Source organism: Falco peregrinus, chromosome 10 (genome assembly GCF_023634155.1).
Source record: "Falco peregrinus isolate bFalPer1 chromosome 10, bFalPer1.pri, whole genome shotgun sequence".
In the NCBI taxonomy this organism is placed as follows: domain Eukaryota; kingdom Metazoa; phylum Chordata; class Aves; order Falconiformes; family Falconidae; genus Falco; species Falco peregrinus.
Window position 1 is genome coordinate 22,163,683 of NC_073730.1, and position 16,099 is coordinate 22,179,781.

At 39.9% G+C, this 16,099-nt stretch overlaps 1 protein-coding gene across 1 annotated transcript in view; it reads left to right on the forward strand.

Moving 5' to 3' along the window:
- Nucleotides 1-2,099: 2,099 nt before the first annotated feature.
- Nucleotides 2,100-16,099, forward strand: part of PIGK (phosphatidylinositol glycan anchor biosynthesis class K) — a 68,322-nt gene continuing 54,322 nt past the window's right edge. The window contains exons 1-8 of the mRNA XM_055815391.1: nucleotides 2,100-2,244; nucleotides 3,888-3,941; nucleotides 6,178-6,269; nucleotides 9,002-9,137; nucleotides 10,400-10,511; nucleotides 10,869-10,965; nucleotides 11,307-11,424; nucleotides 12,202-12,312. Of these exons, the coding sequence (XP_055671366.1) occupies nucleotides 2,155-2,244; nucleotides 3,888-3,941; nucleotides 6,178-6,269; nucleotides 9,002-9,137; nucleotides 10,400-10,511; nucleotides 10,869-10,965; nucleotides 11,307-11,424; nucleotides 12,202-12,312 (810 nt within the window). The 5' untranslated portion in view covers nucleotides 2,100-2,154. The remainder of the gene's footprint in view (nucleotides 2,245-3,887; nucleotides 3,942-6,177; nucleotides 6,270-9,001; nucleotides 9,138-10,399; nucleotides 10,512-10,868; nucleotides 10,966-11,306; nucleotides 11,425-12,201; nucleotides 12,313-16,099) is intronic.

The following is a 16,099-nucleotide window of genomic DNA, read 5'->3' on the forward strand; positions in this document are numbered from 1 at the left end:
ACATCAAGAGCCAGCTAAACTTTCCTGTAGATTGAACCAACTACATACAACCCATGAGAAATAGCGGCAATACTGACAGGACAAGTGTGCTTTAACTATTCTGATAATTGGTGAAACCTAGTATTTTAAATGTCTCATCCACTACAAATGATCTTTCATGTAAGGAAAATTTGCTACAGTTCTTAATTGCTCAGGAGAAGTAGTAGATGTCTGCTTGGACAGTCTGTAAGTGATAATGTATGTTTACATCATTCCAATGCTACATGACAGAAAATTTTTAAATTTTTTTTCCATTACCTTTTTTCTTACGTAGCAAATCATAGGCAGTGACCTTAAAAGAATGTTACTGAAACTACAAAGTCTAGTATTCCAGAGAATGACAAAATTAAGGTCACCTGTGACACAAATTACAGAACATTCAGGAGTTAAGTGAATAGAATGCTTTGAAGTTTTATTCACAGTAAAGATGATCGTTACGTCTCATGTCAGGAATGTTTCTTGGTAAGCTGAAGTTACATCTTTGTAACATTTGACCTAAGTTTTCGTTCAGTACAACATCACAACTTATCCCTGGTTCAAAGATGCATCATCAGCACACAGCTGATGACGTTATTTCTACCAGAAAAGCTGCTGACCAAAATGCATGATATAAAGGATGAATATCTGCACTAAATGCAAAGAGCAAAGAAGCTTACCAGAAAGAATTTCAGTCAAAGGTTGAGACCTTCTGTCCCATGTTACCTGACCAACTCCACATGGGAGCTGAAAGGTAATGAGGAGCTAACCAAGTCAAAGTACATGAGATCAACTCACCAGTTTATAAAACTGCTTTGAGTACACACTGTGAAAGACAGCTGCCTATCCTTTAGAATTACTCACACACCTTAAACACATCCGAGAATGATCAGAGCCCAAAGTGGAGGCATTTGAAAGGGCAAGGAAAAAGCTTAAGCTTGGCCCTAATCTTAAATACATTTAGTTTTCTGGAGCAAGATAAACAGTGCAGTTTACAAACAGGCACCAAGTGACACAGACGCCTGTTATGTTTCTCAGTAGGTTCATAAAAGGCTCACACAGGAGATGTGTTCAGACGCAACAGAGGCTGGTGGCTATAGTCTTCGGAAGGGATTAAGTTCATTAGCTTTAGGCACAAAAAGAAAAGGCAATCTAATTACAAGTGATGATTTTTATCGAGGAAACCAGTGATGCTTTCAAACAGCAAACATGATGTTACTGAAATTCCAACATCAATACGAAGAAATATGCTCCTGTCTGAGAAAGTCATTACTGATGACAAGTACACAGAGTAGGAAACAGCTTCCATGGTTTGGGGCAGATTCTGAATCTTCACTAATGGAAGACGTCAGGCAATTGAACTAAGGTGGCAACAAGATGAGTTGGTGGGAGTAAAAGAATCATACAAAGAGGTTCAACAGATTGAAATAGAAACCTGAAGATTCATCGGCTGAGGGATGTATGTACCAAAGGCAAGGCTACAGCAAGGCATCTTGAAAAAAGATCTACTTCCATATCCCTCTCTCCTCCCCACCAAAGACGGCCCCTCTCCCCAGTACTCTGCTTTGCTCCGAGACAGCTCTGCCTTGCAGCCACCAAAGCCTGAGGCCACCCTCATCCCACACCTCAGCATGCCCTGCCCTTGTGGTGACAAGGCCCAGTGATTTCAGCACATTTTTGTGAAGCGGCTGGAACGGCTGTTGTTACACCCCCAGGGGCCTGCCAAACCGATGGTGAGATGCGAGGTCCCGTCATGGTGTTTTCTTATGCCAACCGGGCCCATCCGAGGGATGGACAAGGGCTGGGCAGGGCTGCATTGCACCTCACCACAGAGACACAACCAACAGAAATGTTCAGGGCAGTGGTGAGGTCTGCTAATGTTATTGCCTCAGCTCTTTAAAAATCGAATGTGAAGCAGGCTCTCCAGGGGTTGGCAAGCTCGAGAGAGCACTGGCAGGCGGCGAGGTACCTGGCGTGGCTCAACTCGGCAGCACCGCTCCGCTCAGCGCCGAGAAGCTTCTCGGAGGCGCGAACGCTGGGCGCGGGAAGCGCGCGGGGGCGGTGTCGGGCATGCGCAGCGGCCACGCCCCCCTTCCGGCAGCTGCGGCGGCCGCGGCCCCGCGGAGCAGGCGGGGTAAGATGGCGGCCGCCGTGCCCGCCGTCCGCTGGCTCCGCGCCGCCGCCCTGCTCCTGGGGTGCTGCGGCGCAGCGCTCGCTAGCGGCATCCAGGTACGAAAGCTGGTGGGAGCGGCGGCGGGGAGAGAGGGCGGGCGGCGCTGAACCGCGCCACGCCGCAGGCTCTGTGCTGCTGGTTCCCCCCCATCTCCCCTCCGCAGGCAAAGCCCATTCCGCCGCCGCTCTCGGGGCCGCGCCGGTGGGGCTGCCCCGAGGCACTTGCGGTGCCCGGGGAGGAGCCGCGTTGGCTTCGGCGGGCGCGGCCCGCGAGCGGCTGTCCCGGGCGGGCAAGCGGCCGGTGCCCGGCGCCGCGCTGCCTCCCCCGGGCGGGCGGTGCCTGCCCTGCCCCGGCCCGGCTCGCTGCGCGCTGCCCCGCGGGCGCCAGGCGCGGGCTGCGGGTCCCCCGCGCGGGCCCTGGGGCGGCACGTGCCCGCGGCGCGGCCGGAGGCTGGCCTGCTGACACCGCCTCGAGTTTGAAAAAAGCCCAGGCTCTTGGGGCGATTGCGGGTGCCTGAAACTCGGCTCCTCGTCGGCTGCGCAGTGCGGCTGTCAGTAGCCGGTGTTTTGTGTGCCGTGGCCGGGCACTGTGCGCACGGGCAGCCGCCGGTGCAAGGCCAGGGTGGTGCTGGGCGCTCGCCCGCGCTCCTGGGGCGTCGCTGCCCTGAGCTGCTCGCAGCTGTGAGGCGTGCAGGAGGAGGAGGAGGAGCTCACGATATTTTTTTAGGCGGGATAATTTAATATTTAAGTAATTACGCTTTTTTGCACAGTACCCGCACTGCATCTGGAGTGTTGTTTGTCTTTGTATTCTGCTTTATTAACAAATGGTTATACTTGAAATAAACTACAAATAGGACAAAAAATAGCCAATATAAATATTTGTAGGGTCTTTGGATTACTAATTAAACTGCAAATTGTTACTTGAAGTACACCATGCTTTACATATATTTTAAGAAACACTTTTTCTGTTACTCTTTTTTGTGTAAGACCACAAGCATCATCTGCCCAGTGCCCCTCAGAGTTAAGAGAGTCTGATTAAGAATCAGTAAGTCTGAATTCTTGTGCTGTGACAGACTTGTTGCTTTACTTCTGGGAAGTCTTACCCTCTTTCTGTGTCCCGATTTATGCTATCTGTTAAAGACAAAGGGCCCGCTCCTTTACAAAGCACAGTGGGGACTATGAAGAACACATTATAGAGAAGGTTATTATAGTTATGGCTCCTGATTTTTGAAGGTAAATGTGCCCATCTTAGATTTAAAATGGGTTAAAATTGCAGGTTCACTTACCTGCTCTTGAAAAGATGAGAGGAACAATGAAAATAGAAAGTAATCCAAGCCCCTTTTCTTATTAAGGAGGAAACTGTAGGTTGATAAATCACTTTATCTTGTTCCTTGAGTGTACTTTGAAATAGGCAGGTGTGGGCTTTTTGTTTTTTGTTTTGACAAAGGTGCAAGTGACTAATAGGTTTTTTCCACTTTGTTATTTAGCAAGTTTCAGGGAAAGATCTGGAGTCGTTAACTGCATGAAATGTGCAAAACGGAATAAGAAAAACTACCTCTTGAAGCTTTTGTAAGGTTTATTCAGTGTTAAGGTGTGGTAAACATATACATTGAATACTGATTTGTGCAAACAACAAAAAGTACAAGCGGTCATTTCTTTCTTATTGCTGAAAAACATATAATATTGTCTCCATCTTTCAGGATCAAGCAGAACAATTCTTCAGAAGCGGACATACAAATAACTGGGCAGTTTTGGTAAGCATGGTCCAGGTTGTTCTCTTCCAATAAAGTTGGCAATTTTTCATCAAGAGCCATAATTGCAACAGTCACTCAGAATTCTGTTAATTTGAAAGAAGTGGAAAGATAAAGACTTGGAAATAAATATATTTGAAATGGTGCCTCCAGACCTATTACACTATAATAAAATCATCTTTTCAGTATGACTGCATTTCAGGCACTCAAAACATCTAGCTGCATGACAGGATTCATAAAACAAAAGTTCTGATGGCATTAAAACAATTAAATTACCATACTGCATATTGAACAAAAGTGTAGTTCTGATACCAGAGAAGTGTATTTCTTTGACCAGACAGGTACAGTTTATTTCTGATTTTTGTTCTTACTCAGTCGGTTAACTGGTGATTACAGGTTTAGAATAGAATAAATTTAGGCAACATAATGTTTCTATCAGCTGTTCTTATTTTTTTTTTCTCTGCCACGGATCTTTTATTACCTTTGAATCATCCTGCACAATTGGTTCTTAATCACAATTCAGGTCTTATGAATAATTTGTCTCAGAACACTATTGTAAGTGCTCAGCAGCTGTTTGTTTTACACCTACAAAAATTGAGCAACATAAAAGGAAAGATAATAGTAATTAGTTGAATTAGGAGGAATAATTTCTATATTCTACAGTGTGGAAACTTGAAACTATTAAAATACCAAGTACTACTTCAATGCTATTAACAAAAAGGTGCTTTTATTAGTACCCATAAAACACACCAAGAAGATGGAAAAGTAGGTCCAGGGACCTGTGCTTTCTGTCCTCAACAGATTCTTTGCTGGTTATATTTTTTCAGTAGTTCATGATTAATCGTTTTAACAATTGCTGCTAATTTTTAATGCCAGTAAAATAAGGAGCATTTTTCTGCTATTAGGCACCTCAAGCCTGGGATCGTACTGCAATCCCACCTCATACAGTACTTTGAATTAATACACTGCAGTGTGAATAGCTATATTTAGAGCATAGATGCATTTTTTCACCGTGCTGTAAGGGAGGTAATGGAGGAAAGGGGCAGATGATAATACTTTGAAATGTCACAGCTAGATTGGCCACGGTTCGTTTTCAGAGCTTTAAATCTTGCTGAAGAGTGAATGTTCTCATGGAGCGATTCCCGCGGGCTTTTTTGGAATTCCTAACTGATGGAATGATCAAGACACAAGGGGATCATTTCAGGATGAATTTTTGTTATTGCTTAATCTACTACTAATTTCTTTTTATGAAAAGGCTAGAGAGAAAGACGTTACATAGCGTAACTTAAAGATGTTTGTATTTTCATTAGAACTGTACGTTTAAAGCTGAACAAGTAAAAAAACTGTCTTAAATGCTTGTTCCGGCTTCTCTACTTTTGTGGTTTTAAAGTAACTTCTAAAATGCTTCTTCCTTTGTTTGAGAGACATGTAAAAGCAAAGGAAATTTGTCTCCAAAGGAGAATTGCTGTCCTTGGTGTGGAACAAACAAAACAGCAAACTGAAATTGAACTCAGGACAATGATAAGATGCTGCAGTAAGGAGCTACAGCACATTGCCTCTGAAGGTTTTTGAAATCTCATTGGTTTGAGGCTTTTGAGGATGGATGAAATAGTATCTGACCTAGGCAATACTTTTAAGTACAAGAGTGGCTGATTCCCCAGCCCTTCACCTGTTAGAACAGTAGAACCTGAACTCCTTTGAGATTTTTGAGAATTTGCATTCAGGTTTTGGTTAGAGCTCACTTAGCTGCTTTATTGTATTTGATTCCTCAAATGCAAATGTCCTCAGTGTATTTTCCCATGTGTGTGACTTCTGCATGAATTAGCTTATGCCGTTGTGCAAGGATGCTCCCAGAATGGGTTTGCTATTGTGAGAACTCTTTCTTTGATTTTTCCTCCATTTGATGTGGGGAAAGCAAATGAAAAAAATTATATTATCCACTTACTATTGCTGAATTATTCCCTGAAGTGCCGCTTTCTGTAGTTAGTTGGGGTTTATGATAATTTTTTCATGAGTCACTATATTAAGATTTTTTTAAAAAACTTTATTTCATTTATATTTGTTGCTTTGGTGCAACAAAGATTTATATAGCTTATGTCATGTTTCTTGGTGTTGCTATGTTCTTTCTGATTTGTTACTAGTTTGTTGATACTCCTTTAATCACGGTCTTCTGATGCAATGTGCCAGGCCAATTTGTATCTTTTACTCTATTTAATATGCTTTTTTTTCCCCCCCCAAGGTGTGTACATCTCGATTCTGGTTTAATTACCGTCATGTGGCAAATACGCTTTCAGTATACAGAAGTGTCAAGAGACTGGGCATTCCTGATAGGTGAGGGAATACTGGTGAAAACAGTTCCTTGGAGATGTGCTATTGAAGTGTTCTTGCTGTTTGAAGCAATATAAAAATAAATTTCTCTTCTCAGTTTAACTGGGTAAAAGTAAAAAGGAAGGATGTTATCACATCAGTATGTTGAAAAAGTGCAGCACTAGTGTTGAAAAGGAAAAGCAACAAGTTAGATGATAAAACTTCCAGTTGGAATAGGCTAATTAGAATCAAAACATGAGGCACTATCTGCCCACTAACATGTACCATTTAGTAAATCAGTGAAAGCATAATGTGAAAATTGTTGAATGTATTCAGCAATGACTATACTACTCTGAGATATGGCTTCTGCTGTACTTTAATTTCCTCTCAGTGTGGAGATGTTAGTGACTGTAACTGTAGTAAAATGTAAGACTTCCGCATCTGCAACTACATGGACGGTCTCTAAAGGCCCTGAACAAAGCAGCTCCTACACACTGAGAGTAGCCTTGAAAAATCCATTTTGCCTGATGTTCTTTGAGAAATCAGAAGCTTTGTCCATACAAATTGTGCTTCTCTATAGCAACAGCGCAAAATAGTTGTTATGTTTTAACTATGGTTAAAATAGTATCCCTTCTTTGGCAACAGGATTAGGAAGGTGATTAAACTGTTCAGCAGTGTCTTTTGGTTGTGGTCTTCCTGGAAGTTGTAGGGGTATTGGCACAGTTCCATCCAGCGGTTGGATGCATTGGAGTGCAATTTACTTGTAACAACTGTGGAAGTGAATTTCAGGCACCAAGATCCATTGAACAGCAGGCTATATGTATCCATAGCCTTCTATGGGAATCCTGGTGGTCCTGCTTTTTAATGTTAGTTTCTCCAGCATGTCTGGTTAAAGAAACATGGCCCGTTTCATCATTGCCAAGCGCATGTTCTGCCCGATTAAATTTGTATGGCAATTTTTTGTCCAAGTCCAGAACCATAGTATTGAGTCCCCAATCAGCTTCCACTCAACTGTGAATGCAAAGGCAGTATAATCCTGTTCCCTATGTTTATTTTTAAAAAGAAGAGAGTGAGTGATTTCTTGGTTGTTTAAAGGGGGTGTTGAAACCCAATTTTTGGAAGCGTGTGAGGGGCTATAAATCTAAGGGAATGTACTGCTTAAGCACTGTGGGGCTGAAAGCTGCAGAAATATGGCAGGGTTTTTGCACATCTCATTCAGAAGCATCTGTCTTGTCTCCTGTATGGCCTTTGAAGCATAGGCGCCCTAGGCACTACCTTAGAAATTCTTTCACTAGTTCTGCCCTTACCGGAGAACTTATATCTTCTCTGCATCCATCTGTCATCACTATTAAGGTCAAAATAGGTGACACTTTTAGAAATACTGCAAAAACTGCAGCATGGCTGGAGATTTCTGTTGTTCAGTAGCCTAATTCATTTCTTATCCATACCCAAGAGTTTGGAAATGAATCTCAAAAAGCCAGCAATGTTTTAGGCTGAGGTAAAGAGTAAGATGTTGGAGAAGACCTAGAGAGAGCACGTATTTTTTCCTGTTTGCAGCAATTTTTCTTGGATTTGAGTGTTTCTCTCTTTCCTCCTCTACCTGTTTTTCTTTCTTTGCTGTAAAACTTCATTCGAAATATTGATGACTTAAAAAAAATAATCCACCAAACCAACCTAAAAATCATATCTTAAAAATGAACAGAATCATTTAGGTTGGAAAGGACCTTTAAGGTAGAGTCCAACCATTGACCTCACACTGCCAAGTCCGCCTATGCCTAAGCGCCATATCCACGTGTTTTTAAATTCCTTTTTAAATAGCAGTACAGTTTAATTTATAACTCTGTGCCTGGGTCTCTGAGTTAGCAGCATTCTTTACAGGATATGGAGCTTTCCTTTTGTAGCATTGTTTGGAAGAACACAAAGATCACAGTCAAGGAGAAACTGTGTCTAAGACAGGGTTATCCAAGGAAAGAACTAACTTCACTTTGTTCCAGACATCTCTGGCACATTCTTCCTAGTGCTTACAGTCTCTAGTGACTACTTGTTATTCTATATTTTGACCCAAACCTGACCGTGGCAGGTGAAATACAGATCTTTGGCTGCATGCAAGTTGGAACAGCTTTATAATGTGCTGGCATTTTTTTCTTGGTACTATAAAATGCTGGGTGTTGTGGGTTTTTTTTTTTTTGCTTGGTACTATGAAAAAGACAATGTCTGGTGTCAACCCACTTGTGTTCTTCATGAAAATTCCATTAACATGTATTCATACAGTAGTGTATCAGATGTGTAATGGTTTAAAAAATGTTCAGGAGCTCCTCAAGTTTAATTAAAAATTGTCATAATGTTTTTAATTTATCTGTCTGACAACGTGCAAACAGGCTGGAATTTCTTCTGTGGAGCTGCATGAAATGATTTAGTGCCCCATAAAAATCTCCAGGTGTTTTATGAAGAGGTCTGCCAGCCTATGTCCAGGCAAGCCTGTATGCTCAAGTCAACTACTATCATGCTCATCTTTGGCCTCACTTAATCCTGTAGATAAATAACAGCTAGCTGCATTTCTGTGTGTGGTATCTTTGTAATAGTGAGGATGTACATAAGGAAATAGGGTATAACCAAGCAAAGTTTCACTTACAATTCCAGGAATTTTCTTAATGTTAGAAGCTATTGTTGTAATTGTGGGATGTGTTGTTTGGGATTCCGTTTGACTGTTATGTGAAAGTAGAATGGCTGAAATGTTTTTGTCTTACTTTTCATAGTCACATTGTCCTGATGCTGGCGGATGATATGGCATGTAATCCCAGAAATCCCAAACCAGCTACTGTGTTTAGTCATAAGAACATGGAGCTGAATGTCTATGGAGATGATGTGGAAGTGGATTACAGAAGCTACGAGGTGACTGGCACTTTAATGAAATTACCGTGTCTTTGTTTTTAGTGTTCATTTAAAGATCTATGCAACATCTGTGAAGTTGTGGTTTTGGGCTGGGCTTTTGTTATCAACTGATAGGTTTAAAACATACACCCTTTCTCTCCCTTGATACTTGGTTTTGTATTTGAAGTTTACTATAACAAAAATATGTTGTGTGTTGGCTATTTTATATAATGGCATTTCCACGGTTAAAAGAATATATGGAACTCCTTGTATATCTTAGGAATACACACATATTACTGAAATTTCTCTTCTTTGGACATGGCTGTTCAGTGTCTCATCTTCCAAACATTTAACACCATTGTGAAAAGTTTGGCATTTAACTGAAATGTTTATTAGGAAGACCTACTTAAATTTCTAACCTTAAACGTATGCTTTTATCAAAACAAAACAAAAGCCATAACCTAATCATTACTGAAATTACTATATAGAAATCTATATCACCTTTTCATTTTTGTGTAGTATTCCTTCAAAAAGACAGGGTCTTTACCAGTTGATCTTAAATTGGGCATCAATTGCGTGTTTTAATAGTGCTATATAATCATTAATAAAAGTTTATAGGAGCATATTTAAGTATATGGAAAATGTTTTATTTCTCTGAATCTTTGCATAAAGAAGTGAAGATACAACACTGAAATAGAGGAACATTCCTTTTATCACGTTTTTTCCTGAGTATGGATTTGTTGTTAATGTTTGAGCTGTGTACATGTGCATGAAGAGGAAGTGGTGTTTCATAGGATGTTTTACAGTTACCATCCAGATGGGTCTTACCTGATTACTCAGACTTACGTAACCAAAATTGATCTTGTTTTTCCTTTCCTGAGTTGAAAGGAAATTTAAACTTTTATTTTTCCATGGTAACACACACTAATGTTGGAGCATTTTGTGAGTACGTGAGCAGCTTTGTCAGAATAAAGCTATACACTGACAGGTTTTCAGATCAATGACAATGTGTTTAGAAATTGTAACGGTAGTAGACTTACTGGCTTTAATAAAGCAACAGGGTGATGTTAATGGAATAAAGTAAAAGGTACCATGCGATCGTGAACCTGCACTAAAACCTTAAGCAGAAAATGTCCGTTTGTGCAGTTTATACCTTGTAATATTACATCTGGTTAGATACACCACGTATTTTAGTGTTCCATTATTTAATGTATGTAACCCAGACTGTAGTTGTTAATCACTGTTTTTCTCTTTAGAAAACTACTTTATGTTTCTGTTCTTAGGTTACTGTTGAAAATTTCTTGCGTGTGTTAACAGGAAGAATTCCACCAAGCACACCGCGATCTAAACGTCTTCTTTCTGATGACAGAAGCAATATTCTGATATATATGACGGGTAATTACAGGTTTCTGTGTACAATTTACTGATGTTTGTAGTTCAGTGGGGTGGGCCTGTTTGAAAGCATGATCCCATCAGGAGTCCAAACAAACAAAAAGATCAACAAAAGGAATTAATATTTTTTTTTCAGCATGTCATACTAATTAAGAAAAAACCTGTAAGGCAGTACTTAGCAAGTATAGTTTCTGTTTTAAATTATGTACATGTACTGTTCTTACTGTACTAATATTTTGTTTTGCTGGAGTCTGTTTGGAGAAAGAGAATTGTGTTTGCCTTTTTTTAGCAAAATGGTCAACTGGGCTAAATATCTTTCTTTAATCTACATGCTTGCCTAACTTGTGATTTTTCTGTCAGGCCATGGTGGAAATGGTTTCCTAAAATTTCAAGATTCTGAAGAAATAACAAATGTAGAACTTGCTGATGCCTTTGAACAAATGTGGCAGAAAAGAAGGTAAGAAAAAAAGCATTATTTTGAGATTAAATGCTGTATTTCTCAAGCTTACCTGAAGCCTTACTGGTAGGTCTTGCTTACCTTCAGCAGTGATACTGTCTGTTGTCCATAAAATTGTGTACAAGTTTGCATTCAGAAGTAAGAGGTTTAGTTTTTTTCAGCTTCCTGCAGTTACAGCTGCTCAAATATATTGCTTTGACTAAACTTGCATCTTACAATCAATCAGGGTGAAAGCTTCTGTTCCTTAGGTTCCTAGCAGCTGTCCTGGTAACTAAAAAAACATGTATGTGTATATGTTGGTTAAAGAGAGATGGTTAAGTAGGCTGTTTTATTTCTTTCAGGTACAATGAATTGTTGTTTATTATTGATACTTGTCAAGGAGCATCCATGTATGAACGATTTTATTCACCTAATATAATGGCCTTGGCTAGCAGCCAAGTAGGAGAGGATTCTTTATCGGTAAGTAGATTTCTGTGATCCTGAAGACAGTTTTCAGAATGCCAGAGTTAAAAGCACAGGTTCTATTGACTTTTAGCTAAAAATTTCCCTTCTGATTGCTGAATGTGTAAGGTATTTAGTTACAAAGTATGGTTTTGACAAAACCTGTAAGTGTACTTTTCTGGATTGTTTTTGCGCGCTGTCCCGAAGAACCAGGCTAATGATGGATTTCTGTGCTTGCTGGCCAAAATATACATTGCTTAGGATAGGAAGAAATTTTATGGGAAGACTGCTTAGAGATATGTGTGGTGAATACTGAATCTAGGACGACTTACACTTGATACACCAAAAAAAAAAAAACCCCACTAGCTTTTACCTGCTGTAATTATATCCCAGCTGAATTACAGAAGGAGTGATAGGAGAGAGATCCTAGCCAGATCAAAACCAGCAGGTCAGGATTACTTGAACCTGTGCAGTACTGTAAGATAAGCTGTCTCTCCCAGCCCTGTTTTTCAAGCCCTAAAAAGCCCAGGGCAGCCCACAAATCTGTACTGGAGTGGTAAGAAGGAGGAGTTCCTTCTGGCAAACGTAATTACCCGGATATAGTCTAGAAAAATGAAGATACTGAATTATTCATCTTGTCAACAGTATGTTTCTTCATGGCTGGTTATTTTCTTTGCATAGTTTGCCTAAGAACAAAACCCCATTATGCTTAAGTTTTGTAACATTCTATTCCCTTTCCTAAATACTGAGTTCTGTCCTGCAAATGCCCAATAACTGCTGTGTGTTGTTTTTAAGCATCAACCTGATCTTGGGATTGGAGTTCATCTTATGGACAGATACACATTCTATGTGCTAGAGTTCTTGGAAGAAATTCATCCAGCCAGTCAGACAAATATGAATGACCTAGTAAGTAGAATACTCAGCATTCATGAATATGCTAATGACTTAACAGTTTGAAAACTAATTTATTTTGTCTGTAGGGTTCTCCAAATGCTTTTTGTTCTCCTGCGGTTTCTTTTGGAAGCAGCTTTGGGGGGAAGGGTCTTTTTGCCATTATTAAATTTGTCATAGTGTAACGCTTCAAGGATTGTCCTCAGTGTGAAAGTGGTTTGCTGGCTACAGAAAAAATTAATCAAAATTAGCCAGATTTTTTTTTAATTCATTGAAAAATGGATAAAGTACTCATTAAACGTTGCATTTCAATAGAATGAAATATTTGTATGTGAAAAATTATAGGAAGTTTCTAAAATCAGCTTCATGGATAACAGCTGCTTTGCAGATATGGAAAGGCAGCTATTGATACTGTGTTGCAAAGGTGATTAAACAGTTAAAATTCTAGCCATGCACTCGCAAATGCCTGCAGAGAGTAATTTCTCTGTATATCTGCATAGGTTGCAGAGCAAGATATGTCCGAATCCATCAGTGTTTGGTGTTAATTATATCTTAGGTAAATATTAATTGTAGCTTTCAGGTATGAGACAGGAGAAAAAACCCCACAAACCAACCGTATAACCTATGACAAAATTTATGAAAATGCCTCTGTAACTGTTAGATGTATACACTGGTGACATGACATTAAAAATAACCATATTTTATTTACTCTGTTAACCCTTTATACCTGTCCCAATACTAGTTTCATTGTAGTAATACATTATGCTTTGGTGCCTTGTAGCTGTAAATCCTGACATGCTGTGTCAGTGGTCTAAGAGCCACCACTTACAAAACACGTTGTCTTTGATTCATTTCTGTAAAAGGAGCAGCTGCTCAAAAGTTTTATGCCACCCTCTGTCTACAGAGGATGGTGTTAGCCTGGCTGCTAGATGTGTAGTAGCATTCCCTCTTAACAGCCCACACTTGACAGATTTTATGTTGATACAGAATTGATTCAGTGACTAAGATTCAAGATTCTTCTGCTACCATGAGAATGAAATTCTGTCCTTTAATACCTTCTGATCATGGGATACAGATAACTTTAAAACAGCACTTAAGAGCTCTTTCTGTACATCAGAAAATGAATACATGTTTAAAAAGAAGTCATAAAAAATAAACAGTAGTTTCTACTGTATAAGACACCATCTGGGAAGTGGTATAACTGGTCTAGCCAGCTAGATCCTAATCCAATTGTTGTGGAAAGTGTAGAAAACTTGTTAGCTGGCTAGGTGCTTTACCTTTTGAGCTCTTTGGAGAAGGTATCTAAACACTCCTTTGCGTTTTTTTTTTTGCTTATGTGCCAAATACTCAGGAGGATCCGTGGGAAGTTCTCATACTGGTAAATTCCTTACATCATATAAGTCATTTTGTTGTGCATCCATCTGCTTATTGTTGCTCTGGGAAGGGAATGGACTCAAATATATCATGATTTGTGATGGTCACGTACTGACTCATAATATGCACATACTTCAGCAAATGTGACCACTTGATCTTGAGTTGGTGCTTTTCAGGGCCTCATCTAAGAGTTCCAAAATGATGTATGGTTAGTCCATGGTAAGGTTATAAGCCCATTTATTTGCCAACAGTTACAGGGGATACTTTGGCACTGGAAAGGCACTGTTTTGTGCTGGTTTAAGAACAAAGACCTACTGCTTGTCCAAGTCCAATATTTGTAAAATTAATGCTTTCCAAACTCAAGATAACATATTAAGTGGCTCACTAACTAGCTTTAAAATTATTAGGTAATCTTTGGGTTTCTTTTTTAATTTATCTTCTGATGCGTCAGATGTCTGCTCTTTTGGAAGTACTCTGTATTTGTTACACTGCTTCTATCCCATCACCTCTGTACTATTCTCCAATCACTCTTAAAACAGCTTCTTTTCACATGCACCTAAGATTTGGATATTGCATTCCTGCAAAGAATGAGACATCTTTTTTTCATAATCCACTCCACCTACTCCCCAAGTGCTCCATCTGTGTTGCTAAGGGATAGCATAAAGCTGTGCAAATGTCTGACTTCCAGTCTGATCACAATTCCAAAAAAGTAAAGACTAAATTGAAACGTTGAATTGAATTTGAACTTTTTAAATAAGATTCAAATAGATTTCTAAATGAGATATCATTTGTCATAAAATAGCTAAAAATGTTATTACAAAAGTTGAAAAAAGTTCCCATTTTGGGGAACTGTTTACCTTTATTTAAATAGTATATTATTGTAAACAAATTTTGAAAAATCAGCACATGAACAAATGTGTTTCATTTAGCCAGCATTTGCCTTTTTTTGCCAAAAGACCTCAGGTATTGGTGTTAGTGTGCTGTGGTGTTATTGCTTTGTAGTCCTTCCTTTCTTACACTGGTACTGGATAGGTAGATTTTTAATACTGAGGTCTTCTAAGTGCCATTGCGCACTTCTGTCCAAGATTCATGGTAACATCTTATGGTAGTAAATTGTTGTGGGACAGGTTAGAAATAACTGGGTGCAGTATCAATTTCCCACTTCTAGTGCTGATGCAGTTGTTTTGGGACATTCGTGCTCTCCTGGAAGCTTGGAAGAGACTTAACTGTATAACTGCAGCATAGGTTTATGTACCAAATAGCAGGATTAAAATAAATACTTAGCTATTACAGCTTACTTCAGAGAGTTAGTTTTTATGTTTGTGCCCTTAGTTGGAGTAGAGTTGAAGAAAATTGATTGCATTTTGGTGAAACTGAAACTTAAGCACTGACAAGTGGCTTTGTATGGGAAGCACGATGCTGATGAGTCTAATTCGTTTTCACTTCACAGGGAGGATAACAGAAAGATTTGTTATGCCCCTATCGTTTCTTTAGCAGCTGTGTGATACTCTTGCCAACAAGGAAGTTGGGAATCATTAAAAAGAGCTCCGTGGTTCTGTGTGCTTGTGTGCTTCAGTTAAGGTAAAGGTGAAAGTGAGCTGAACCAGCAGCTTAATGCTATATGCTTAGACAAAAAAGACAAACATGAAAGGGAAACTGTAATGGAGCAGAAGGGAGGAACGGGGAGATAGAGTCTGTCCTCTAAGAAGAAAAGCCAGGGAAACTTTTTGAATGTAGGGTTCTGTTGTCCTAAGAGAAGGAGCCACACAACCCATGCATTTCATGTCAAGACGGAGCACAGAATTTCTGCTTGGAAGCGTGGACTGAAACTTGCAGATTTTGTTAGTCGTAATCTGGGATAATTGAGGTTGCATCTGCTTGGAGCTAGTTAGGACCAAACCACGGGTCCTAAGAATGCAGCCTTCTAAGAGCTGACCCATGATGTGATTAGGTATATGAGCTCTAGATCCAGTGACTGATGGATCTGCTTGTGAAAATCACTTGGACAATTTAAGATTAAGGAAGATAAGCACCCATGTGGAGAGCTTCCTTCGTAGTCTTATGTATTAATCTGTTCTGTTAAATGTTCTATGTTGCTGCAATATACCCGGACTTGTGTAACCTACGCTGTTACGAAGTGGTCTGTGGCTGCCTGTGAGACAGTTGAATGAACAGCAACATTTGCTTACGGAACTGTCCCGAGCACTGTAGAGCTAGCTGCACTATGTTGCAGGGTTGTGTGTCTAGCTGCTGTGTTTAGTAGGGTTGAGTATTGGGTTCTGAAGTGCCTTCTAATGATCAAGACATGAACTCACTTTTCAGGCTCATCAAGGAGGCTAGAGAGGATGAGGCCTTGGGCTGCATTTCGTGGCACTTTAAGCTATGTAGCATTATTAATAAAAATACAGACAAATTATTATTTATTATA